The 27,431-nt window shown below is 36.8% G+C and overlaps 1 protein-coding gene across 1 annotated transcript; it reads left to right on the top strand.

Annotated features, from left to right (window-relative positions):
- Window positions 1-16,054: 16,054 nt before the first annotated feature.
- Window positions 16,055-22,838, top strand: LOC126913784 (fork head domain-containing protein crocodile). The gene is made up of 2 exons (XM_050720967.1): window positions 16,055-18,186; window positions 19,031-22,838. The coding sequence occupies exons 1-2, from the start codon at window positions 16,826-16,828 to the stop codon at window positions 19,155-19,157; spliced, it is 1,488 nt and encodes a 495-aa protein (XP_050576924.1). The 5' UTR covers window positions 16,055-16,825; the 3' UTR covers window positions 19,158-22,838.
- The last annotated feature ends 4,593 nt before the right edge of the window (window positions 22,839-27,431 follow it).

The following is a 27,431-nucleotide window of genomic DNA, read 5'->3' as shown; positions in this document are numbered from 1 at the left end:
AAATTTCAGAAGTTAGATTTATTTATTATACATTTACAAATGTAGATACTCGAATTTTTGTATACTTAAAATTTAAAAAACTCAAATATTCCAATATTCAAATTGAAATATTTGGAATTTTAGAATCTCAGATATTAAAATTTTAATATTTAACATTCCAAAAATTCAAATCTTAAATTAACTTTAAATTCAGAAAGTTGATTCCAGATTTTTAAATTACAAAGATTCGAAATTTGAGGCTTATTGCTTTTCCTTTCCTGTCCAAATCTGAAAAATTTATTTCTGAAATAAGTTTGTAGTTTCAGTAGATTTGATCGATGAAGTTGGATATGTTAATTGTTTAAATCTCCTTAGGTATTATGAATAATCCTGAAGATTGACAGTGATTCTTTTGATCTGTTTGACGTAGAATGTAATTACAATGAACGTGTTGTAACTTGGTCTGTGGCCACCTCATTCTATTGAATTATCCACACTGATTCGAGTTCATCGAAACCCAATGACCTGTTTACACAACCACGCCGTTGAGCTGCATCAGATCACAAAGGGAATATTCGTGTCACATTTACCGTATCGAATCGAGTAAATCCGACCGAGGAATTTCTTTCCTGTATAGTTTACAACCGACAAGTGTGAGATTTACGTCAATGCTGGTAGAAAATCTTTTTCCTTGAACAGATAGCGACGAATCCGATATAGTTTCGATTCTATTAAATTCTAAGATCTAAAGAAATAAATCATTTTTGCCAAGGTAAATCTGTTTTCTCATTCGCTATCTTTTGCAAATTTGACTACTTGAAAAGTTTTGCAATTTTCAAATCTCTAAAACTCATTGAAATTTGTTGAAAGTTTTAATTCGCTTCTCTAACTTTCCAATATTTCAAAATTGATAATTGTATTAATTCTTTAAATATCTAAACAAGATTCTACGTTGAGAATTGAAATACAAAATTAGATATATCTACAGATGTCTCGATACTGGATGCAACAGATGAAGACACGAGTCCCATCGTCGAACAATGAACGCAAGAACGATGAAATGACCGAGAAATCGTAGGCTGACGTTCGAGCATAATAGCATGGGATCTAGCGAGGATTTCGATCCTTTTCAGTGGAATAAAATCGCGCGACCACGTGAAGATTTTCGACAGGATCATTGAAATGGTCGATATTCGTCGATTCGTCTAGCATTTTCTACGCATTTTCTACGCATTGTCACATTCTTAAAGGTATACGGCTCATTCAATCGAATCTCCAGCACGGTGGTCTACCACCTCTTACCTTCTTCCATCGATCACCTGTTACAATTTTATGGAGATATAGAATAGCTCCAGAACGAAATTCTTTTTCGTTATAAACATTTCTAGCAATAATTTCTTGTTATCCCATAAACGAAGAAACGATTGAATATTGAATTCCGCGTGTATCTCATTTTAGAGTTACATATCTTTGTGTAATCTTAAATTATTAACAGAAATCCATGACGAATTTTCTATTCGCTAGAGATCAAAATATTTTCCCGATTGGATCAGGAATATTTATATCAATGGAAAAATAATATATAGACATTTCAATTAGTCCCAAGAGTCATAGACTCACTGAAATATATTTCCCACATCCTATCGCTTTAAAATTCCATGCTCACGTATAATTCTAAATTAATATCCAATCGTCCTCTATAGATTATCATCAAATAACATACATTGTTAAATTGATATTCATACTTTATTTCGATCAGAAATACTTTACTAATAATTGTTTACTAATAATCAAGGAACAGAAATGTTTTAGTAGCTTATAAACGAGCAGATACGTTTTCCTGCAAAATTCCGTATTACCAAAAATTCCAGGAATTATCACAGAAGAACAAAATCGTAGAAGCGGCAAAGCTGTTGCATTTTCTAATAATCTTTCGTCTCATCAATTTTCTTAGAGAAGAGGAAGACAAGTAACTCCGGCGAGGGGTTGCTTCCGTTCGTATCGACGATGTAATAATAATAACCTGGCGTTCCTTGCCGCGGTGAACGACGGCCGTCGGTAACGATTTTAATAAATTTGGCGCTGGCTAAGCTGCAACAACAGCGTCGGGTATGAATTAAGAGAGCCCCGAAACACCGCTTGGGTAAACATCTCGAATTAGGCACCGAGATTCTTTTCCGTCCATCCGCGTGCAACGCTGGGAGCTTTACGACTTCGGTATGTTTCGGCTGACGTGACTCGATATGTATATGAGCGGTTAGAACCGCGGTGAAATTGCGGTAATGGACGAGATATTTTACAGCCGAGGGATTCCAGTTCAATGTACCACGGATTAGCCCTCGTCCATCCTTCATCGCGCCCCATAATCCCTTTAACGTGACTGTTTTGATCGATTACGTCAAAATAGAAGAGTATTTTTTTCTTTATTACACGAAAAGATTTGAGGATTAATTGAGGGATTTAGTGGGGAAGATTACAGGGAAATGTTGCTTGAATTATCGATACAGAGGCTGCTAGATCTTAGCGACTCTTTTCTCTTTTGGTGATTTAAAAAATGTGTTTATTTATTACACGAACGTATCTATATTTTTAAAAAATTTCTTGCAAAATTTGGGTATGTTGGAATAGTCGAATGATTAGTGGAAGATTATAGAGGGGACTTGGTTAAATAAATCGTTGATACAAAGGCTGTTAGATTTTAGAAATCTTTTTCTTCTCTGATAGTTTAGAAAATATGTATGTGTATGTATATACGATAGAATTTTTTAGAAATTGTACAATGAATTCATGTTGGATGGATACGATGGACACGTTTTAAAGATGTCTCGAACGGCAGCTATGTAAGGCCAGGAGGATGATGCTACGAAGAAAACGATTTAATGGTCGACGACTGGCGTTCGGACGGTGACGTGACATCCGAATGGAAGCTGCATCTTGTCAGTGCGAAAGAGAAGTCTCACGGCGAGCACTCAGCCTAGACGAGCGAATCAACTGCTCTCCTCTTCGATAGAACGCACACGCGTCTCATGAATCTCTCGACATTACGTCAATGAAATGTCTTTCGTTTCCAATGATTATAATGAATATCAGCAAGGAAACTGTGCAGAAACGTTTGTCTATCTAAGCAAATCAAATAATATCTCGATTTCACTATACAACTCTCAAAGAAATCCGCTATATTACTTTAATTCCACGATCTTTCACTTACGAACTCCTTTTCCTTCTTCACAGAAGCAGCAAAGAAAAAGAAGAAAGCAAAAAAAAGAAAGCAGAACCGAAAAGATATCGGAAAGTCACGCAACATCGGTGGAAAAGTAAGGAAAACAGATCAGCGCAAATGTACTTACAGGAAACAGCAAAATGTATAAACGAAGAATAAAACAATGAACTATCTTTTCTTATAGAAGAACGAAAAAACGAAAATACGATAAAAGATGGAAAAATGGCGCGGAAAGAACGGAAAGCAGATCAACGCAAATGTATTTACGGGAAAGAGGAAAATACGTAAACGAGTTGGGGTAGCCAGAGCGCCGTTTGGTGGAGGCAGCAGCAGCGTAAATAGAGTCCTGTGAAATTGTCCGCTGTTCGAGGAATCGTGAGTGCATCCGATGTGCAAATCGGTTTAACGAGAGGTCCCCCCGCCGGGCCAGTATTCCACCCCCATAAAATAACAACAGGCATCGTTTCCATGCGTCGCATTTTCAGCTCGACGCCATTATCTCTGCCGGCTGCCGCGGCAAACTGGCTGGTTGAATCTCGTGCGAACGATTATTCGTAACTCGCGACATAGAATTCGTTTTATAGGATCGTCGACTTCCAGACGATCGCTGGAAGATTGTAATTTTAGAACGATGCGATTGTGAAACGACATCGTTGCACATGGAACGTTAATGACAGACTTATGTCGTATAGTGGATTCTAGTTATGGGATTCGATGGTGTAATTGTACTGGATGTTCGTGAAAAAGTGTAAAATTAGCTACAAAAGTGAAAAGTTTGAATTGAGATTAGAGTTGGATATGCTGAATTTGTTTTTGGGGAAACTTTTATGGATTTTGAAGCTACGTGAAATGTGAAATGGTTTTATTTAATTTTATATTGTAACGAAGTTTTGTTATTATAATTGTAATCTATAATTCTTGTTGCAGGGGAAAGCATTTCGAGCTTGAAAACTTTCTCAGTTGGCATTTCATATTTCTTAAATGTTGGCGACTACGTAAAATAACATCAGGACAATTATTCGTATAGGTACGTGGACAAACGTGTCTTGCAAATTTTTTAATAATAAAGGTCTTGTGGTTCTAAGAGTAAAAATGGTACTCGAGTTTTTCTATGTCACGATCTCTTGAATATTCTGCCATTTAAGCATTTTTATTACTTTACACTACCTTTTTCCATAATATGTAGTTTTCTTTCGCGTAAAAACGAGGACATTTTCAGTCAGAAACTAAATACAAAATGAAAGCTGTGAACCAAGGGTGTAAAATATAATATATATAATAATCAATACATACTCTGCTGTCCTCATAAAAATATTACTTTCGTATTAAAGAAACGTTATTCTTGCTATTAAAATAGTTAGCTCGTTTTTTTAAATTTTTATTTTAAGAGTGTTACTTTGTGTTCTCACGAGAATTATTCCTTTTGTTATAAAAAAATTATCCTGATTTTTTCACAAGAAATGGTTATCCTTCTTATCAAAAATCAACATTTCAACTTCATGAATGTTACTTTGTCCATCCACGAAAAAGTATCTTTCTAAATATCTATCTAATCAAAAAAGTTATTTGGCAAAAAAATTAATCTTTCAGAAAAGATTACTCTACATTCTTCATTGAAGGCAATTATTGCTTCCACATAAAAAAATACTTTTACTCTTATTCTCACTGTTCTTATGGGGAAAAAGCATTCTATTCGTTTACAATAATATTATGCACATCCACTCCCTATATCGCTGCGAATAATATAGCTATAGTACTCCCACGTCAACCAACTCCTATTCACCAACTACGTAACTCCCTATTCATCAGTCAAGCTGATTAAATGCTAAGAAATACGCAATATTGTGTCGACGACCGCGACGATTGCTCCAGAAATAATCACTGGGTGGATAAATGAAACGATGCTGGAGGGTTTGTCAGGCGATGTTAAGGAAAGCCTTATCAAGGATGGCTACGCATACAGAGGCTGAGGCATTTACGGGTGCCTCGGCCAGGAAAAGCCGAAGGGAGGAACGTGCGCTTATGCCGGCGGTGTTTGTTCAGCCGCAACTTCTCTAAATCTTTTGTGCATCGCAGAGGGTTGCGGTTGTCTCGTGTACAGGCGGTTACATATGTGTTCTGTTACCTATGTGCCTACTTAACGTTCAGGTACTTCGTATCTTTCCGGAAACGCAATGAAAAATGTCTTCGTTTACCACGAAATAAGAAATTTTAAACCGTTTCACGCTCTGTTGACAAACTGGACATTTTGTGTCCAAATATAATATATTTACCATTCTAAGACTGTAAAAAATTGGAAAAAAGTCAGAGATACGTGTTGATGTCTCTATCATATTATGGTATCGTTTGTTAAATCAAGTAGCTTAATCCACAAGACGCTATGATGTAAATCTAGCAAATTGTAAATTATCTTTACGAATCTTAAAATCACTCTGTACTTGCCATTGATGTTTTCCTAATGATAAAATTCTTCCCTTAACGATTTCACCAGAGTCTATTTTGAATAAAATCGAAGCCAAAAGAAGAATACAAAGAGGAGAACAAGACAGGATGTTCGAAAGTCCAAGAAAAGCAGAGAAGACGTAGTTGTAACTCTGCGTCTTCGTACGGAGTTGTTGAAGGGACTCGTGGTTGCATCTTTGGATGCGTGGACGTAGGAGAAAAGTGGGATCGGGCACGAACCACCTAATGATAGTGCGGTAACGTGGAAGATAATAGCCATAGAGAGAAGTAAACGGCGAAAGCACCGGTTTCCTCGTGGGCGGGTAACGCGGCTAATTCCGACTGTTTGGTTAGCAAGCATTTAAGGTTTGTCTTGGCTGTTGCTTCGTGTCTTTTAGACAGCCGATCTGTGTTCCGACCAAACGAAACGGAAGCTAAACGCTCCTGACGAGGTGACGAGCCGACGACTCCGCTCGTTCGACGTTCTGGCCCACTCTGATTCTGTCTGACCGATCGTCTGCCTCGAATTTGCTGTGATCTACAAACGACTTTTAACAGACTCAGCCCTCAATCCTCAACATGACTATTTCAATTAGTAACGTACACATTTATAGTACACATATATCGCAGATTGATATTAATATAACGATATGTAATATGAGTGTATATACAGTTACTTACTAGCGTATAGTAATCTTCAGCAGTAAGTATTTATAAGAGTATTGATTATTATACTCGAATACCACACGAGAGGATTATGATAAGTCTAAACTCGATGATTTTTATATCCGTTGATGGCTGAAACAAAGTATTTTAATATGATTTCATTAGAAAGGAAAACTGTTGAAAATGACAACGTTCGTGTTCGCCATCTATATGCAGATGCGCTAGTTACAATAAATAGTAACTAGAAGATAGTTCTAGATACAATCGATAGATTTAATCGATAGGTTTAAGATGTTCTTTTGTTTTTATCCCTAGTCTATGTAAGAAAGTGCAATAAAGCTTTTTCGACTCAGAACGGTGTGATAGATTTATCCAAAGAATAAAATAATAGCTATTGTGGTCCTACCTCTGAATATAGAAATAACAACAAAAACGAAAAGTAGATAGTAAATCACGAAATTTTAGATGGAACCGACAGAATAATTAGCATTGTGACAAGAAATATTAAAAAAAATGCAAGGATAGATAAATAGTAGTGTACCTAAGTCAAATCAAATAAAAAAATAAAATTGTATGATATTGAACCAGTCGACAATATATTAAATTTCAAAATTGACTTTCCATAAGAAAAATATTACTTCATAGAAACAAATAATCTTCAAGTTTATCCGATAACCAACCACATTTCTACCTTAAACATATCGTCTCGATTTTTCTATGACGATAACTGTTGTTTTTCTGTTTGAATAACTGCATTGATTCTTAATAAAGAACCAAGGGAAGATTGCTTGGATTTTGGAACAGAAAGGAAGATGAAGCAAGCGTGCAAGAGGAAACGACCTGGCCCGGGACAGTCTGGCAGTAGATTTATTTCCTTAAGACAGACAATGAGGAAGGAAATGTGGCTGATACGTTTTCAAGAAAAATAAACGTCTCTCGTGGCAGGAACGGAGGGTACAGAAGGGGACAAAGTTGGACTTTGCAGACGTTTGTTTTCGTCCCAGGCGAATCGGTCGCATTATAATGTTACTAAGCTCTAATCAAAATAACGTGGATTCGATGTGATTTCCTTGAACGACTCAACGATACTACTTTGCTTCAGAAAAACCTCGGTATACGATTCTCTCATGAAATTTGATCTGTGATATTAAGTTACAATAGAAATCTTCAAACTGAGAATTCTACAGTTTAGACGATTTTTGGAGCAAGTGTAAATCGTTGAGAACAACGTGGGAAGATATACATATCGAGAACGTATAAAATTACTTTAAACGGATAGAATTTTATGGGTTTTATTTGGTGAATGATCGAAAGAAAAGCGAAAGAAGATAGAAATATTTAGATGAAACGTTATTTCTTAATCACATTTTTTAATCATATTCTAGGTGTTAGATAACTGCGATTGGAAGTAATGAAAATGAAAATGATGAATTTAGAAACATTTAGAATAAGAATGGAACAGATCCAAGGGAAGAGTCAAACTTGTATTCTTGGAGATATTTAGAAGAAAGAAATAACCCCTTCTATACAAGAATTATTACCATAGATCACTACTTTTTACACAAACCTCGTAGAAGTTGAGTTTATTATTTTCTTCTTATGTCATAAATAATAAACTTGTCTTTACAGGCTAGTGACATCGATTTAAGGAGCGATGTCTCGTGGGGTTAATCGGTTTGCTTAACCACAGGTGGGTTAGACTTTTATTGTCTACATTTCTGAGATCATTTTTTAATTGATTCAACGAACGATAATTTATCGGTATGTTTCGTTTGATTGATTGCAGAAATTATAAAATTTATGTAATTCTGAGCATAGTGGCGTAGAACTTTGTAACATAACACATCGACTTCCATCGTTATTTCAATTGAACCTGCTTATGATCCGTGCGATAATCAGGAAACAACGAAGCAGACTTTTCCTAGTTACGCACAAACGGTGGAACGTAGAGTCGACTAAATCTGCGGGCAATAGAGAAGACACAGAACGCAATGGCAAAACGTGTAGATACGTGCAGGCGAAACTACGCAACCCTATCTGCCGGAGCCAACCGCAGAATATCACTGCACATCCAGATAATCCCGCTGGCCTATTGATATGCTGATGGTGAGACGTGTCGCGTGAAATTGCCACCCAGTACGTATTGTCCGCCTGAATTCCGCTTGGGCCCTTTTCAACTTCGCACCCTCGTACCAGCCCGGATTCAATCCTATCGGTGCGAGCCAGGTTCCTCGTTTTAACCGAAAAAACCGTCGATTCCGAGCTGCAAGATTCGTTAGATCGAACAAATTAATTTAAACGATTTTAAATTGTTTCATGAAAAATTTCCTCTCTATATTCTCCGGTTTTTGAAAATATTTGTTAATTGACGAATACAAGGGAATACTTCGAAGTCGTTCAAGTAATTTTTTCGCTAAACATCTTGCCCTATCTCGGCCAATTCGAAGAAATATAAAAGAATTTAGAAACAGCGAGATTTCTTCGCGAAAAATTACGAAGACTTAACGTTCGCTCCTCGAGAAACGAGTGACCTACTCCCATAAGTTTATTTACGTTACGAAGATGACACGAACTTACAGTAAACTTTAAGGTGGATTTAAAAAACCGTGCGCGTAAAAACATCATTTTTCTACACTTTTTAGTATATACAGTGGACCGTAATGTAACCGTTGAACAGTTCAATTGTAGAAGTTTATGATAAATTTGGGGAAGATGATAAAGAGGTGTTTCAATGAATAAATATTCCCAAGTATGTAAACTTGTTTCGCGGAAAGTCGAGTCAACCTGAATACCAGTTTTGCCGCGAAAAATAAGAAAGAAATAAAATGTAACTCTCCCTCTGTCCATAATAAATTCATTCTCAAAGAGGCAACATCGTAACTATCGATACCGAATGGTAAACTTCGCGTGATGGTGAACAAAGAGGGAAATTTATTTCTTTAAACCGAACTTGTTCGATTGTTGATACCTACGATTTAGATCCTGAGGCGAAATCCGCGGCGAAAAATCGGACCTGGTATCGGGCCGGAAAGTGGTAATGCTAACCAGATTAGCTTTTTCTCTTAGTCGATTTGAGAAACAGCAGACACGCTGCACCGACGTGTTTGTTATCTTTATGCGCGGATCGCATCGGGCGCGCGCGCGTCATATTCTCTTGCATGAAAACGCGCGGAAACGGCGCTGCGTAAACCCTGGACGAGTTACAAGCTCGTCGAAGATACGACGCAGAATTGTTGGTTCCTGTAAAGACAAACACGAGCAACTTGCAGCAGAACAAGAACCTGCAACCTGGAAGTTTCTCCTCTCGCAACGTAGAGAAGCGCGAAACGTTCCAGCTATTCGATCGACTTACTACCTGCTAGATCTTTGATCAAACTGCCGGTTGCTGTTTGATTATTTTCAAGAACGCTGAAATTCTGTGAAATTTATTCGAATGAAATTGTTACGAGTATCTTACGTTGGATTCTTTATACGAAGGCCTCGCCAGCCAATCGGTGTAAGTTACTTTTAATTAAAACCGACTTGCGTCATGGAGGTACCTTGTTAAAAATCTTCGATCGAACGAATAGTTTATGTTTGTTTGAATATGGACATTGTAACATAATCTAACTAAACCGATCCGTCGACTGATAATTCTGACAATGGCAGCATATTTGCTCGATTCGTTTTTAATGGACAGTAACTTACATTGATTGGTATTTGAACTGTTCTTTATGGGTACAGAGTAAGGTACGGTAGTTTGAGCAAGCTAATCTACAAAAAGAAATGAATATTATTATAAATAATTGGAATTCTTGGAAATAAGATATGAGAAAGATAGCTGCCACCTGATTGTAGCGGCTTAAATTATAAAGTAGAAGTACATAATTCACAATGTTAGTTGAAGATTGTTGGCGCAAAACGTAATAACTCACATTTTCTGTCTATTTTATTATTTAATTTATCATTGAGATTAAATGTGCAAAATTTTAACTAAAACCACCTTCGGTAACGAAAGGGTTAACGTATTAACTGGCACAGTGGTCGTCGGTGAGCCACGTTATTAAAATTTTTAGAATAATTAAGACAAAGTAGATTTCATGGACTAACAAAAGCTCAGCAACGCAAATGGCTTAGATGCTTAAGATTTTTAAAAAAAGCGTCCGAGTACGACATAACATTTTGCAAAAATTGAATGTTACGGCGTAGCATATTTCAATTTGCTACAATTACATTAATATGAATTAAGATAATAATTCATATTAAACTCATACGTAAAGCGTCAGGATATAGAGAAAGGTATTTTATGAAAATTATTTGTTAATACAGAATTTTATGTTAATAAACATTGTATGCTACGAACATGTTAAAACGAATCCAAATCGAATCCGAAGGAGGAACTCAAAGACTCCCACCTATTTTTATCGCGCGAAAAAGCTCGCGCGAAGGGAACGAGTCGACATCGAGGCGCGTATGATCCGATCGGATTAACTCGTAGGAAGTCTCCATGTATTCCGTATGCCTCTCGTCTGCTCCCAGTTGTTTATACAACGATGAAATTTAATTCTCGGGACCACCGAACTCAGGAACTCGTGTAAACCAATACTCGCGGACTAACAGCCAGCCTTCGAGCGCAAAAAACTTCAAAGAAAAACCGAAGTGAAAATCGTTCGAACGAATGTCGTCTTCGATGGCGACCTCGAACGTCACACGTTCGTCCGATTCGACAGACACTTTGACTGACGGAACGAAAAGCCGTCTAATAGACTGTTAATTAACTCGATGAGAATTCCAATCGATCGGTTGATAACTTTGCTAAGTAAATGCCTCGTGATCATCTGACCTTATACCGTTTCCCCCGCTCAATAACTTTTGGAAATTTACATACGAAAACGATATACTATTCTATACTTATTACTTGTTTTATATTATCCCATACTCGTGTCTAGTAATGCACAGACTGCGGATTTTTACGCATTCATAGAAAATTTATGGGAAACCGTAGAAGCGCACAGAATACACACGATGAAAAATATGAAATATGCGAAGTGCTGTTCAACTTTTATTTCTTTGCTCGTACGTATAAAACTTTGAATTTGCGTAAACATCGTAACCTAGTAACGAATACGCGACGATCGACATTAACGCGTGAGAATATCATTTTTGTCGTTATATTGGGTTGGCAACTAAGTGACCGCGGATTTTGTCATTACCACCTAATTACCAAATCCGCAATCACTTAGTTGCCAACCCAATATACCTACCTACCGTATTTTATTCGCAATTTCATGGGATAACGTAGCGTCATAAAGTGGCAATAGAAAGGAATTTCAAATTGAGCAAAATTAGATACCGTAGATCAGAACACGATATTTGTCAGAATAAATCGATAAGGAGAACAGACGAATCTGATAACGATCGTCGTGTTCTGACTGAGTCAATGTGAAGTTCTGTTCAGCTGTTTCATCATTTAATTCAACATGTCTGGAATTTGACGACACCGTAGGTCGCGACAGTGCCAAGAATGTAAGAAAATGAAGGTTATCGTGAATGTAAATATCGTTAATCGAAGTGGTGTTGTTCGCACAAAGAGTGTTCCGAGTTTTAAAGAACAAACATTGGAATCCTACAGGAATAGTTAAAATATTTTCTTGTACATATCTGTCGTACCACGTAATTCTCCGCCTAATTATAATTTTTTTAAATTATAGAAGTGCTCGTAAAAGTACGAATTTCCATGATTACAAAGAAGTCTACACTCTTAGAAGATTACAAAGGGCGGTCGTCTACTTGGGATCCATTTTTTAACTGCATACACGAAAAATATGAATTTGCACAATCTAATAGGCGCGAAGGCTGAAACATTAAGTCAAAATGATAAAAACCAATCCAACGATCTATCAGTTCGAATTTCGGGATTTCGAGTTGCGAGTTTGTTTTTTCTCTTGGATTACTATTTTAGCTCCAAGAGATGGCGTTTTGGGAGGCTAGCTGACCTTATTCCGTTCAACGGAAAACAGTCACTGTTCCAGAGATTTCGGAGATTTCGAGTTCGCGTTCGAGTTTATTTTTCCTCCTGGATTACGAATTTATTTCCAAAAGATGTCGTTTTTAAAGGCTATCTGCCTTTATCATGCCCAACGTAAAACATTGCCTGCGCTCGGAGATTTCAATTCCCGGCATTGAAAACGGTGCCTAAGGAACGTCATGGGACATTCGAAAAAAGAACACGAAACATCCGCGTAACAACGTTTTTTCTCTTCTTTTTTTTTTGTGATTCGCCAACAGCATGCGTCATAAAGAAAATGTACTTTTCTTGACGTGGCCCGTGACGCAATGCTGCCGGCGAGGCCACGAAATTCCCGGTTTATTGTTTCTGCCGGGCAAAAAAGAGCCCCGGCCATATCCACGCCGATCTTATGGGATAGGTCATGGCGGTGGTTTATTTGGAAAGACCTCGAAATTTCTTAAACACCTCGCGAGAGGTGCTTGTCGACCAGTCAACGCGAAAAGGAGCATGGAAATTATTGTCTTTTTTATCGTTCATTCCAGCTTCAAGCCGCCTTTTTGCTGATTACGCTTGACAATACGAATGAGATCTACTGAAATTAAAGCTTCACTGTGGTCTACTTGACAATTTTTTCTATGCACCTTCTATTTATATCGTAGCTCGTAATTTTCATATGTGTAACTCTTGCGCACAACAATTAACTATCGTTATGGTATACAAATTCAAAAGGATTTATTATAACGATGCGTGTTTGGAAAAGTGAATTGTTTAGGAATAATTTGAGTTAAAATATAAAATGTAGATAGCCTACAACGCTATAACACGCGAAGCATCTTTCAGTCTCTTTTTCCTTTTTTAACGGCAGAGTCTTATCAAATGGATTAACCGTTGGAGGAACTACAGCTGTGGCGAACGACGAATTTAGATAGAACGCAAGCAAAAGACAATTAAACTTTGGCCGAAAGTTCGAAAGCGTTGCCTGTGTGGGTAGCCTTAGGGACTGTGGGAGGAAAGAGGTCGAAAGGGACCCGAATCGAAACACCTACAATGAACGTTGTCTCATTTAAATGAAAATTAAACGTCGCAGGTTGTGTCATCGATTTTTCCCGTTTCGAACTGAACTCACGCTTATATCCGTGGAAAATGAAAGAGATCAAAGATAAAGACAATAGAATCAGCTTGAGATAAATTCTCCATAGATCTAACGAATTAGGAGGAAATAAAATAAGATCATGTAATACCTGATACATTTCTAAGAAATGATTATAATACGTTCTAAGAGATAATTATTAAATTTTGTCGACGAGACAGAGACGATAATTGTCAAACAACGCTATCTAATCAGGCGATTATACTATTTCAAACTAGTCGTAGTCAGTCGTAAAGAGTCCGTGGAATCCAGAACACGTGAAACCATAAGCGCGAATATGCGAACTTATTCAAAGTCGTCCTACCCGTTTCTCAAGCTGCTCTAACAAATTTAAAGAAGAACAGAGGAATTAACATTTATCAGCGTTTCTCTTCTCGAGGAGTAACTTTTGAATATCATTTTGACGAAGGACGACGTATTTAAAATTAGTCATATTGTTGTCTCTTATCGTGACACACGTTCGTGTTCGTCATCCGCAAAATTACAGGAACCGACGTCAAACAATTTTTATCGGCAGTACGATGAATTATTGTATGAAATGTTTTCTTAAGATAACCTTCCTTCTCGTTTTCTCGAAGACTTCCGCAATTTGCAAACTTTGCAATTGTCTGCAGACGTGCCGAAGGTTCTCAAGATCATTTGTTTTTCGCGATTTGCAACGAAAGAGAAAAAACATTTTAAAACGCTCGTTTCGAACTACATTAAACATGGAATTGTAGTCAGACAGACAAACAAATGCGAAAATAAAAAATCTCTTTGAATGCCGAAATGTTTCACGTTGTTCCATGAAAGCAGAAGAATATGAACACGCAAGTACATTTACCGAAAACAAAAGTAAACGAGATTTTGTCAACAAAAGGTTTATTCAAATGAGATCTTTCAAACAGGCAAAGATAATAACTTTTTTAAACATCAAATAAAAATCACATTTTCTTCGACGATAACAGCGATAGATACTTTGAATTCTGCGTTTCTAATCGATAGGTTGAGATCTTCAAAATGGTTGCAAAACGTTCCCCAAAGAATCTCTACGGTTATTTTTAATTGGAATTATTTTTAAAATAAATTATTTTCAAAGTGGGAAAACTCCGACGCGATTCGTCGCTTGTTATCGAATCTATTGACTAGTTTGAAGAATTGTCGCGGATGATGCACGTGATTTGTGAAACGCGATTCGCCGAACTGGAAACGAAAAAGTGGAACATCGCGACGATCGAAGATATTTTGAGAACCTGGATAGAAGTTCAGGGAGAGGGATTCATGAGGAGCCCAGTGGAAACGCTAAGATGGAAGCCGAGGTGTCCTCTCGAGTGTTTTCGCAAGACTGGAGTCGAACCCTTGGAAAAACAGACGCCAAATTGAATCCCTCGTCTATAAGAACGTGATGTCTCTCCCTTATCTATATAACTCTACCACTCGAGAGCCTTTTCCCCGGGGGTTTCTAGAGTTTCTTCGTCCACGGATTACACACCTATCTGTATTTCTCGCGCAAGAACCGCGTCGTACTTTCATTCGTCGCGTCTTTCAAAACGAACCTCTATAAAATACAAGCAACTCTTATTTTCGACAGTACTACGAAGATAAAATCAATAGAATTACAATTATCAGTCCGAAGTTTCACGCAAGAATACGTATTATTAATTATTTATAGATATCAGATAGAAATTTGATGAAAAAATATTGAATTTTTACAGTTGATTAAATATATTGACCACGATAGTTATGTGAAAATTAATTGAAAAATATGGACATGTATTGTCATCGAATAATTCGATTTGAAAGACAGTTCACAATAGTAATTACAGTGATAAATTAATATATTCGTTGTTGGTAATTTTACGAAGATCCTAAAATAGCAAGCTGAAGATTTTTACAATTAAGGACGACAATTTCAAAAATTCTCTCGTATCACACAAAATAATTCGATTCTCTTTCCTGTACATATAATCCTTGATAACTACTCTACCTCACTATATTTTAGTCAATTAGACAGTATCCATTAAATATACCTTAAACCACTACATATATATGTATATAGTTGGAAAACTCCGATTAGTTAAAAAATATGTCACTCAATACCCTAGAAAATGAACACTGTTATAAGTAAGAGAAACGCGAATCGATCAGAACGAAATCACCACGTGGTCGTCACTTCTAAATTCTCCGTAATCCCGCGACCATATCCGTCGTTATCTGTCGAACCAAACAACGTAATCAAAACTCTCAAAAACTCTCTGGACAAAGAAACTCAATAATCCAACGCCCAGCCTTCGATCTTGTAAAATCCGTCGATTGATGGGTATACGGTGTAAAAGTATCCGACGGCCGCGTAGTCGCGCGCGGAAAAATTTCGCGTGTGCTCTCACACCACACGCAGGGCGATGCTCATTGTCTCGCTTTTGTTGCGTCGGCCCTGCGCGAGTCACGAGGGCGTGACTGAGTTAGGAGTGTGGCACGATCCTTGGCAACCTAACCGTAGAGGCGTCCACGAATTTCCCTTTAATACTAGCCCTCTGATTGGTCGACTCACGTAGGTGGAGTCACATGATTGGCGGCTAGCCAATCACGTGGCCCGTTGAATAACAGGCGGCAGGCCGTCACGGGGTTTCTCGTGATTTTTCGAAGAGAAGCGGCACGTACGGGTCGCGCAGCCGTGCTGCCCGACACCGAACACTTCGTTCGCTCGCGAGGCCGAGGCCCCAGTGTGTTTTTACTCGGGGTTGAGTAAACTCCGGCCTGTTGTGTATCATAATACGCGTGCACGCGGGTTTACGGGTTAGCCTTGCATCGACCACTGGATGCACCCTTGTCTTGCACCACGCCGCGCCGCCTGTCTCTTCCTCGATCGACGGAGACCAACTTCCCAACAGACTACAGAGATATTCCGAAGCGTCAACAAAACACCATTTAAACGGTCTAACGAGTAAACGAACGCCGCCGTCTCCGTCTACCGCCGACGGAATTGATAATTCGCCGACGATCTATCGAACCGAGTGGCTACCATGCCGATTCGAAAGTTTCAGTGAGTGACTGTATCGACTTGGCCAGAAATATCTAGTGAAATTCCCTATATCATCGTATATCGATTCTACCATCCAATTGTTTAGTGACTAAGTGTAAATAACTAAATGTGACTGATCGAAATCAGTGAGTGAATGTAAAAATCAAAGTTCACTGCCGTCTCTCGAGGATATATAGGATACTTAACTTAACTTAAATAAAAATGTCATTACGTTAAAACTATTCTGCAAATATATATAGCCAGTGATCTAGATATATTATATAGATTCACGTATCACAGGGTCAGGCGTTACTGAATCCTTTCCAAAATCACCCCCTCGTGTTTAAAGTAAAGCCAAGATCAGGTGCACTTGTAAAGATGCATACGCTGTTCAGCGAGCAGAATGCATATTACAGGCACGCAACGGCGGTTCCTGTTGGGATGGGGACTCCGTCGTATCCAGGAGTGGGTGCCGCACCAGGATACTACGAACAATACCGGTACGGCGGTTACGCGACGGCGGCAGGTTACCCAGTCTCGGGTATAACCCAGCAACACATTCACCATCCCGGTAAGGATATGGTAAAACCTCCGTATTCTTACATAGCTTTGATCGCGATGGCGATCCAAAACGCTCCCGACAAGAAGATCACGTTAAACGGGATTTATCAGTTTATCATGGAGCGTTTTCCTTATTACCGCGAGAACAAGCAAGGCTGGCAGAATTCCATCAGGCATAACCTCAGCCTAAACGAGTGCTTTGTGAAGGTACCGAGGGATGACAAGAAGCCCGGAAAAGGAAGTTACTGGTCGCTGGATCCGGATAGCTACAATATGTTCGATAACGGTTCTTATCTAAGGCGTCGGCGGCGCTTTAAAAAGAAAGATGCTCTGAAAGAGAAAGAAGAAGCTTTAAAGAGACAAGGCTTGGTTCCCGAGAAGCAACGTAATCAGGACGAGACGAAACCTAGCAACATCGTAATAGCGCCACCGTCGGATGCATCTACGAAGAAATTGGGCACCCTGGAGACGACTTTGTGTAAACCGAAAAGGGAGCCGGTAAACGACGCTGGTAGTCATTGTATGGCTGTACAAGCGAAATACGGTCTTCACAGTCCTATCCAAGACACAAAGACAGCGGTTACGACGACGTCAGCCGTCGCGGTAGCTGGCCAAAGCGTCATCCAAACTGCTCTGGGTCATCAAGTGCATCAAGCTCATCAGGTTCATCAAGACAGCATTCAAGATGTGTCTATGGGATTAGATCCTACTAGTTTTAGCGTGGATGCACTGATGACGACGAGAGAGAACAGCGCAGCTCTAATGACAAGGGATAATCCACATCATACGCATCATCCTCACGGTCTTCAACATCCTCACCCTCACGCACACTCGATTATGACGAGCAGGGAGTCGATGGGTTCGGGGGTGGTCTCCAGGGACCACCTGCCCTCCGTTTGCGCGACTACAACTACGACGACGGCCGCCGTCGCGGCAATGATGGCAACCACTGGATACGGTCACAACAGCACCGTGTCTAGGAGCAACGGCTCGCCGCCTGGAACCATGTACGCGCCTTATTGCACGCCCACGGCTGGTTACATAATGGATCATGCGGAATACAATTCGAGAAACCATAATAACAGCGCGGGACACTCGCAATGGTACCAGGAGGCGGCCAGCCCCGACGCCGCCGCCATTTATCAGGATACCCAATCGCCGAGCTGTCAGCTTTACAGGTAAAAACAGAAATCACTGGTGGATCCTTTCGCTGTTCTACAGTCGTTTATCCTTTACCTGGGCAAGATGTCTAATGAATTGTAATATACGAAAAGTAAAACAATTTAATTATTTAGAACTTACAATAGTACTGTAGTATGTATGTATCTAGGTCAAAATTATTAATTGTTTCATTGTATATTTTATTACCATCTTTTCTTAACTTAAAAAAGATTTTTTTTTGTAAGATTTCTTTCCAAAGATGTCTTTTATATGTAAGTAGATAAATGTATAAAAGAGTAAAAGGATTTAATTACTTGAAATTAAAGATTGTATTGTAGTTAAAGCGATATGAAATTTTATGATGTAAATAAGTATAATATAAGTAATATGAATATAATATTGAAATATAATTGTACTACAATATATGTAGATAGTGTAGTGAGATTGGTGACGTCTAAGAGTAATAAGATTAATTATTTACAATTTTAAATTGTATTTCCTTAAAATGTAGCAAAAGTGCAGTTTTATGATGCGCGAATATATAGCATAATATAAATTTTATAACGTATTCTAGCGAGAGCAGAATAGATATTTATTATTAAAAGTAAGAAATTTAATTTCCTGAAACTTCATTTTAATATGAGCGAGAGAAAATACAATTTTATAATATAACTGTAATGTAACATAAATTCTATAACATAATTGTACCATAATATGACAATGAGATATTAAATATAACAAAATTTAATTGCTTGAAAAAATGTAATAACAGTGTTACATATATCGCAAATTATTATCCATGGATGTTTTCCTGTGCCAGAACGACTTTGGAAAATGTGGTAAAGTATCCACAATTTTCAGATCCAGCCCACCAACTCCACTCTCATCGAGCGCAGCTCCGTCTCCACCCTTGTACCACAGATACTACCAAGACTGCAATACTGTCAACACTAGCGGAAATCTACCCATCACGTTGCACAAGTACTGAGAATACCGAAATTCAAGGCCTCATCACCGAGGCCTTGAAGAATATCACACCGAGCACTACGACCCGAGCTTGGTTTATGTGAAACAAGAGTGGATCCCGTGCACGGAAGAGCTCGCCAAAGAGTGGAATTAGATAAGTCTAGAAATCCATGATAAAACGGTGTGAAAGTAATATCAATTTGAATCTCAATTTGCCGAAACTATACGAACTAAACGATACGAAAATAGCTGTAGATATTTCATCGTTCATGTACTTGATAATAGTACAGTGAATGTATAACGTAGCACTTTATAGGTGCAGTAAAAAAGGATTTTAACGAATAGGTGAGAATTGAAGGACTCATGACAAAAACGATCCTTGTTCACCTTTATCCCTAGCATCTTTTATTTATTTCAATCTCTTTAATGAAATATTCTTCGTATTAAACAACTGAATGGACTGCCACAATACTTCATTTTCATACTTAATTTGTGTAATCTAAGAAAAAGCAATTTGAGATTAATCAAAATCAAATCACTTTCTGGAATGTGCTATATATTCATAGTCAGTTAATATTCGGGATTTACACTTTTAAATACGAAAGCTGCATTTCTTTCCCATCAAAACAAAAAAAAAAGTACATTTTAGGTATTGGCGCTGTCTTTTAATTACTATAAATATATTTATATTTATATTGTAGAAGAATTATATTTAATGAAATCATAAAATTTTATATCTCTTGATAAAGATTGTTTTTCTTATGAGTCTGTCGATTATTACCGATTCTTATCGAGGAAAATGCTTGCAGTGAATTGTGCGAATAATTCAACGCAACAGCATTCACTAATTTCTACTTCGATTAGAGATATGTTGTTGGAGTGGAACTACATATAGTTCGAGGTATTTTATACTCTATCGAATCTTATTCCGGTTCTATATATATATATCGATCGAGAAATAACGAACGAAGGAAATGAATCGTTGTATACCAACTAAAGTTATACATACTTGACATTTTCAAGACATTATCGCGATCACAGTGAACACGTGTCCTTCTTCGGGACGTAAAAAGTTTAGTACACATGTACTACTTGATCTAAGGAGATAGCAGATTGACATATAGCTTCAAAATGGCCGCAGCTGGCAGCAGTAATTTTTTTTTTTTTTTCATTTCTTTGTTTGTATTGAGTAAAAAGCAGAAAATTCGATGACCGAGAATCTGATAATAAATAATATTATTTTGTAATGCATTTTTTAGCTTTCGTCTCCAAAGTTTCTCTTTTCACATAAATTATCGTTTAAATCAAATGTCAGAATGTTTCATTTCATGCTTTGAACTTGTTGTAGAGCAGTTTAATAACGAAAGCAAATTCTGCTCCTATCTAACATTTCAAAAAACTCGGAAAAGTTGGTTTTATTTTTTATAATCTCTGTTTTTCTTTATTCAATTACAAGTATTTAATAATTGTTTCGTAACAATCTATATAACTTTACTTAAAATGCAGAAATTGTAGCTTTAATTTACTTAAAGTGCAAGAATTAAAGCAATGGACACGGAAGACCAACAAAGTTTAAAAAATCGGAAAATATTAGAGAGGACATTTTAACTACGTAAACATATAAGGAGGGCAGTATTATACAGATTGAGGTTTCGGGATGATACTTTCGATCTCTAAATACTTACGTGATCAGTTTTATTGCATGCTGGATCATTCATTAATGAATCGGAAGAGCGAATGACGCGAGATGTGGCGTGAAAACAGATGTGAATATCAGTGATGATCGTCGTCACCTGAGCAAACAAAGACAGATCTCTTTACTGATCTACGGTAATTTTGGCCGATTCAAAATTCCTTCTCGCGATGATCTTGTTTGCATCAAGATACGAACGATTCTGCACACATTGCAACTGTACAAACCTGCAGCGAATTAATGAGACAGAAAAAAATATTTCAGGCAGTGCACGTGTCCCTGTCGGAATTATCCATTTCCGATAAAAACACGAGATCAATATTCAAGATACTTAGAAACAGATTTTTAGACTATAAAATAGAAGAATTGATAAAGAAATGGATGATTATTAATGCAATTTAATACACCAGATGGTTTTAGCACTACGATGTCAATATAATTTTTAAACTGATAAATTTTATTTTAGTAATCATTTTCGATAGTTTTTAAAATCAATTTCATTAATAATATTCGCAATATGTTGGAATATTATTTATATATTTATTGATCTTCTTTATATAGCTCTTAATCTTGGACGCCATATTGGAAATGAGAATATACAGTAATAATGTTTACAATCGAGGATTAATGGAATATTATTATACCTGATACAGAATAGTCACTGTAGCAAAGTCGTTTTCTCAATTGGGTTAAGAATTGATGGATGAAGAAAGTTACATCGATAATTCGCATCAAACGTTCTTGTGACCATAATGGATACAGTTGATGGGAGTGATATAGTGAGGTTATAAAATTTTCAACGTTTATGTACATATTTTGCAAGCAATTCTGTATAGTAATTTGAGACACGCAAAGGGAGATAAGACGCCACGAGCCTCGTTCAGGATGATAATGTTAAATAAATAACAGTAATATTTTATTACACAATCTTTGGTAAGACGCTTAAATTATATATAGAGAGATATAAAAAAAGATTGCATAAGGTTTTAGAACTAAATCATTTGTTATTTTTCATAATTTTAAATACTGATTTACAAATAATTCTTCCAGTTTGAGATTTAAACTATTTCCATAAAAACGACATCAATCGGTGTTTCAATCTGAAATCTGACAATTTATAATTATAAATAGTGTTTACGTATTAGCAAGTACAAATAATACTCTATTAATAAGATACAATTGTGCAATAACAGGCAAATAAAAGAAATTGAAACAAAGAAACCTATAAGTACGTATGTTATTCTTATGTACGTACAGTAAACAAATAAATAAACAATAGTTATTTCTCGTATATCTGTCTCGGACTTAATGTTTTAATTTATAACCTCAAAATATCAGCCCCAGCCAATTATACATTCAATGAAAACGATAAAAGTTCTTTCTGCTAGTTAATTAAATGGAACGAGACAAAGGTGATAAAAATTCGTAAAAAGTAATACGATCGTTTCCTGTAGTGCGTTTGTGTGTCTCGTCATTTTGTGCATTTATTCGCGTAACGTTATTCCTTGCAACCAATGCGCGCGATTTGGTTGCACGAAATTGGTAGTTTGACGAGGATTGAGATATAATATATATTTATTGCAAAACGGATCGTGTGAATAATTAAACGATTGAAACGGAAAAAGTCGTATCGTAGATAGATCTCTGCGTGTATATTATTAAAAAGAGTATATATATATATATATATATATATATATATATATATATATTAGATATATAGATTGTATAGATAAAGCTATATATGTATAAATAGACAGATCTATATATACAGAAAACGTATTGATATTACGAATTAGTAATAATAATCGCAAACTTATTAACGTAGGATAAGTCGTGCGAATACGAAAACCTTACGAAATAAACGTAATGAAACGTAACGAAAACACCTTGTGTTATTTTTTTGAGGTATCTTTGCACGAAATTCTCGATTTATCCAACTCTCCTTGCCCCACCATCCGTCTCACGGTTCGGCGATACCGACCGATACAACACTTGTAAAACTATTGTTCAACGTATCGGATGTTTGTTGGTATTACGGAGAGAGAAGTGCTTGGAAAAAAAATATTTCGTTACAATTCGTTTTTTTTTCTTTTTTCAACGATGAACATCAGTATTCACAAAAGTGTAAATGTATACAGTACGAAACACGATCGATATAAACACCTGCGAAAATAATAGGACCTTTTAATTATCCGTGGCATTGATCAAAATTAATTCCATTATTGCGAGGGAAAATTTTCGATACTCTCGAAAAAAATATTCGTTTTACTCAACACGATGAAACGTAAAATTAAAAAAAAGGGAGAAATGGTCAAACAATCGTTTGAATCGGATTAACAAACCGAACGATTTTACGACGGAAAAAATATAAAAGTAACGCATCGTTTAGGATTGCGAAAATAATACAAAGGTGAACTCGTTTAGAAGCTTCGTGAAATTTTCAAACAGATGCTTCGACTATTGTATATACAACCGCTGCATTTTGGTTGGCACTTTGTTGCATCTCAGAGATCGATTTCGATTATTTCTAGTCACGACTCACGAAACGTTATTTCTCCGTATCGACGTGGGCGATAATGGAAAGATAAGAATATCTTGCAACGTCCAGCCGACTTTGTTCATCGAGATATGTATTTGTATGATCGAACGACATCGAAGCCTGCGTAATTTCGATGAAATTCTTTTTGCAGAGCGCAATGCTAATAATAAAGGGTACGATCAAGTTAATTGAGTCAAGCTAAGTACATAATTTGTCTCGTAACTCGGCAAATTTGATTAGGTAGCACTGTTATAAGTCTCGACTATCATGAATCTATTTTTAAAGTTTGCAGCAAATCTGCAAATATATAATAGAAATTACAAGATATTTCATTTGACATTAATATGATTTACATTGTTAATTATACAGATTATTACGAGGTTATGTTGTACATACCCAATTATTAGAGGTTATAGTCAAAAGGCAGCCGTTATTAGTATAAGAAAAAGTTCAGTAAGTATTACATAGCATAGTTGCCCTATAATTTAGTATTCCGTAAAATTAAGATATAAAGAGGTTGTGTTTAACTATTAGAGGTTGCGTTCGAAAGTCTCGTTAACAATTAATATTTGTTATTAATATGAAAAAGAGCTCAATAACTAACACAGTAGCTCTACGATTTAGTAACGAGTAAAGTTTCGTCCGGATGTTCGATGGTTTTCGCTCGAGGCGGTATTGAACTGCATCTGCCGAAACACGTGCTCAGGATAAAGCTGGGCTTTAGGACGTTTCGTGTCGGCAATCCGTTAGTTCGCCGAAAGATAGAGTATATACCTATTGACCAGTTAGCAGAATCTCTCCGAGCACGCGTTAGTCTATCCTGTTCCTTTCGCCTAAGGGTCTTTGGTTTATGGAAAACCCAGGGTCGAGAATCTCTTGGAACATAACCGTGTGCCCTATTCCAAAATGCACACTGGCTCCGTCAGAGTTTTAGCTATTTATCTATCGAGAACCAACGTTGCGTTAACGCAATATTTTATGTGTAATTTCTTTTTGGTCAAATCACATTCAATTCTAGCGTAATTGTTAAAAGGTATTCCAGAAATTTGCCATATATTTTTTCTTTCGTTGCTAATTTTTCCATTTAATCTCTATAACTGTATTTTATTAAAATCTTTACCTAACTCAAAAACAAGAAAATTGAAAACGAATTTAAAAGAATGCAAAAATAATACGTATTTTTTATTGGAAATTGTTCAGGAAATAACATAGCGAATGAAAATTATGGCGGGATTTATTAAAAACTTCTACCTAATCTAAAAATAAGAGAATTGAAGGCAAATTCAAAAGGATGCAAAAAGATGTGTTTTTTATTGAAAATCACTTAAAGAACCGAAATGGTGAATGGTAACGTGACGGCTGTTGAATTAACAGAAAATTATGGTAAAGTCTATTAATTGCTTGTGACAGGCACTTTATCAAAGGCAGAATCGAATTAGCGATCGACAGGCGAAAGTGATGGACATCAGAAGAGGTATTTGCACGGAATGTAAACTGTCGGGATGGTGGGCTGGCATTAGTCTCTAAACCGAGCAAACACACGCGGTTCCATGCGACCGACTCAGGTTGGGGCAATTTTAGAGCGGCAGAATTCGAGGGTGCAGAAGTCATCCGGCTCTCGATCTTTATCTCCACGGCAAACACTTAAAATTATCCACCCTGCAGCGTGCAAATACGTTGTGGAGAATGCCCGACCCCCTCATTTAATTCTTAACCTAAATGGTTATCGTACCTTTCTTTGTGAAACAGCCTCAGAAATCGCTCGGAAAAACCCTCCTTTGAAACTTGATCCTTTCTAATTCTTCTTGGTCTTCAACCGCAAGATGCATTTTGTCACTGGCACAGAACAGAAATCATTCTTTACATAGCTCTATTCATTTACAGTGACATACGCCCACTAGGTGAATAATTAACACGGCGTTGCCTAATGTATATTGACGGGTCACATGACATGTTACCGATAAAAAGAATAGTCGAGGTAAAAAATAAGTAGACACATAGTGGAAGAAAATATGTACATATTAATGAACTTTAATTCAACTAATGCTAGTGTTATATACATAAGTTTTATTTATTATATACCTTTAGAATACATAGATTGTTTAATAAATAATTAGAATTAATAAATAATGGAATTAAATAATTAGACATTTTTGTGTAATCAAGCCATATTTAATGAAACTTTATTGATATGTATTTTCACTAGCTGTCCACTTATTTTTGTTCCTAACTGTACGTAGTTTAAACGCGGTAATTATTATACAAGTTATTCAAAAACTTAGGTTTTTTTTATAAATTCCTATCAAACAATCAGCCGGTTAAATTTTTAAATTTCGAAACTTTGTTAAAAAGTCTTGTAATACTGAAATTAATGGTATTTAGGCTCATGTTCATTGAGATTTTTTTTGCTTGTTTTCGCGAATACTACATGTTTCTTATGAGATTTTTTGTAACGCCTTGCGATTACCAAATTACTAATCGTGCCATAGAAATGATCAAAATGGATAGAAAAAAGTTTCGCTTTGAAGAGTAAAATCTCTATGGTAAAAACGGTTGGAACTACGTTCCCACGTGTAGCGTAAACATTGCGTTGACGGAAAAACCATGGTCGAATGACGATCATTTCGACGATAGGAACGCTAGTCGCACGCTCAAGCTGCAACGTCGACTCGCGGTCCTCTTGTTCGCTTTTTCCCGCCCTTTCCTCCCACTCTATCGTTACTTCCTTTTTTCTGTTTCTTCCCGCGTAACCGTTGCGGCGGTATTAGCGGTTCCATGCAATCATCAATTTCAAACAAGAGAACGAAAGAGAAAAAAAGTTTGGCCGTCGGCTTACTTAAACAAACAGTACGCTCTACGAAATGGACGGAGAGAGAAAGAGAATCGACAGCGTAAACCTTCTTCGTTTCCGACTTACGTACAACCGTTTTTTTCTAAGCAACCCAGCAATGAGATGCATGCTGCGTCGAGAACCGGTCAGTGATAGCTTACAGAATTGCGTTTCGGAGCAGAAAAACCGTAACAAAGAAGGTTATAGGTTACAACGAAAACGCTAATGATTTCTTGTCTCATTTCCAATAAACGATGGTTTACAATAAAAAGAGAGATTAATGTTTAGATTAGAATGTTTATTAACCTTCATAATCTTAAATCAGTATAAAATACAATAGATTAGAGTTAAAGTATGATTGATCTTTATTATATGACGTTATTAAATTAATTATTACATAGCCATAAAAACAAGGAAATTGAAAATGAAAATATGTAATAGGACTTTTACTGTTATCATTTCCTTAATAGTGTAGTGCTTGTTGGATTATCCTGAAACAATCGAGAAACCTATAATAATATCAGTATGTTTTTCAGGATTAATGAGACTACTATCATTATTATATAATTACTAGCATATAAATAAAGCTTCCATTGAAAAAAGAAAGCAGATAAGAAACACATAAGAGTTTCCCGATTATAGATTGTTAGTTTTCAAAGAATATTTCTGATGCAAAAATCCAAACAAAGGAAACAAGATATAAACAACACAGTGAGGACGAGGATGAAAAGAGAAGAACGAACGCATCGTCAAGAGAGAAGCGTAGAAGAGAAAGGGGGCATCGCCATCGTCTGCTCGTTCAGGGGAAGACGACAGGTGTGCATTTCCCAGAGACCCGCGGCGAAACGCGAAACTGGAATCGCTGCTGGAGTACCGTGACCTAACCTCGTTACACGTAGTCGACTTCTATCGTCGCAGTCGCTGCTCCTTCTCCCTCTTCCTTCCTTTATTCTATTTGTAAAAATTATTTGTCTCGCTTCTTATAAATGATAATGATGTTGAGTTTCTAAAACAAGATAATGTTTTTAGAAATTAATATGTAAGTCTTACAATCCTGAAATGATTCTATTTGAATTCTACGATCTAGGGTTATGGAGAATGAGATTTCATGATATCGTGATATATAGATACTATAATCGTTAAATGATGCAATACGTACCACACGATCTCATGATTCTATAAATCCAACCAGAGTTCTACGGCTTCAAATATATTAAAAAAGAAGTTCTACGAT

This window comes from Bombus affinis, chromosome 1 (genome assembly GCF_024516045.1).
Source record: "Bombus affinis isolate iyBomAffi1 chromosome 1, iyBomAffi1.2, whole genome shotgun sequence".
NCBI classification, from domain to species: domain Eukaryota; kingdom Metazoa; phylum Arthropoda; class Insecta; order Hymenoptera; family Apidae; genus Bombus; species Bombus affinis.
The sequence above is the reverse complement of the archived record's forward strand: the minus strand, read 5'-3'. Positions and strand labels throughout refer to the sequence as shown.

What these genes read in the sequence shown, in the direction of transcription:
- LOC126913784 (XM_050720967.1), top strand. Translation starts at nt 16,826, where the DNA reads ATGCATACGCTGTTCAGCGAGCAGAATGCATATTACAGGCACGCAACG. An exon ending in CCGAGCTGTCAGCTTTACAG is followed by an intron (nt 18,187 to 19,030) that starts GTAAAAACAGAA and finishes CACAATTTTCAG; the next exon opens with ATCCAGCCCACCAACTCCAC.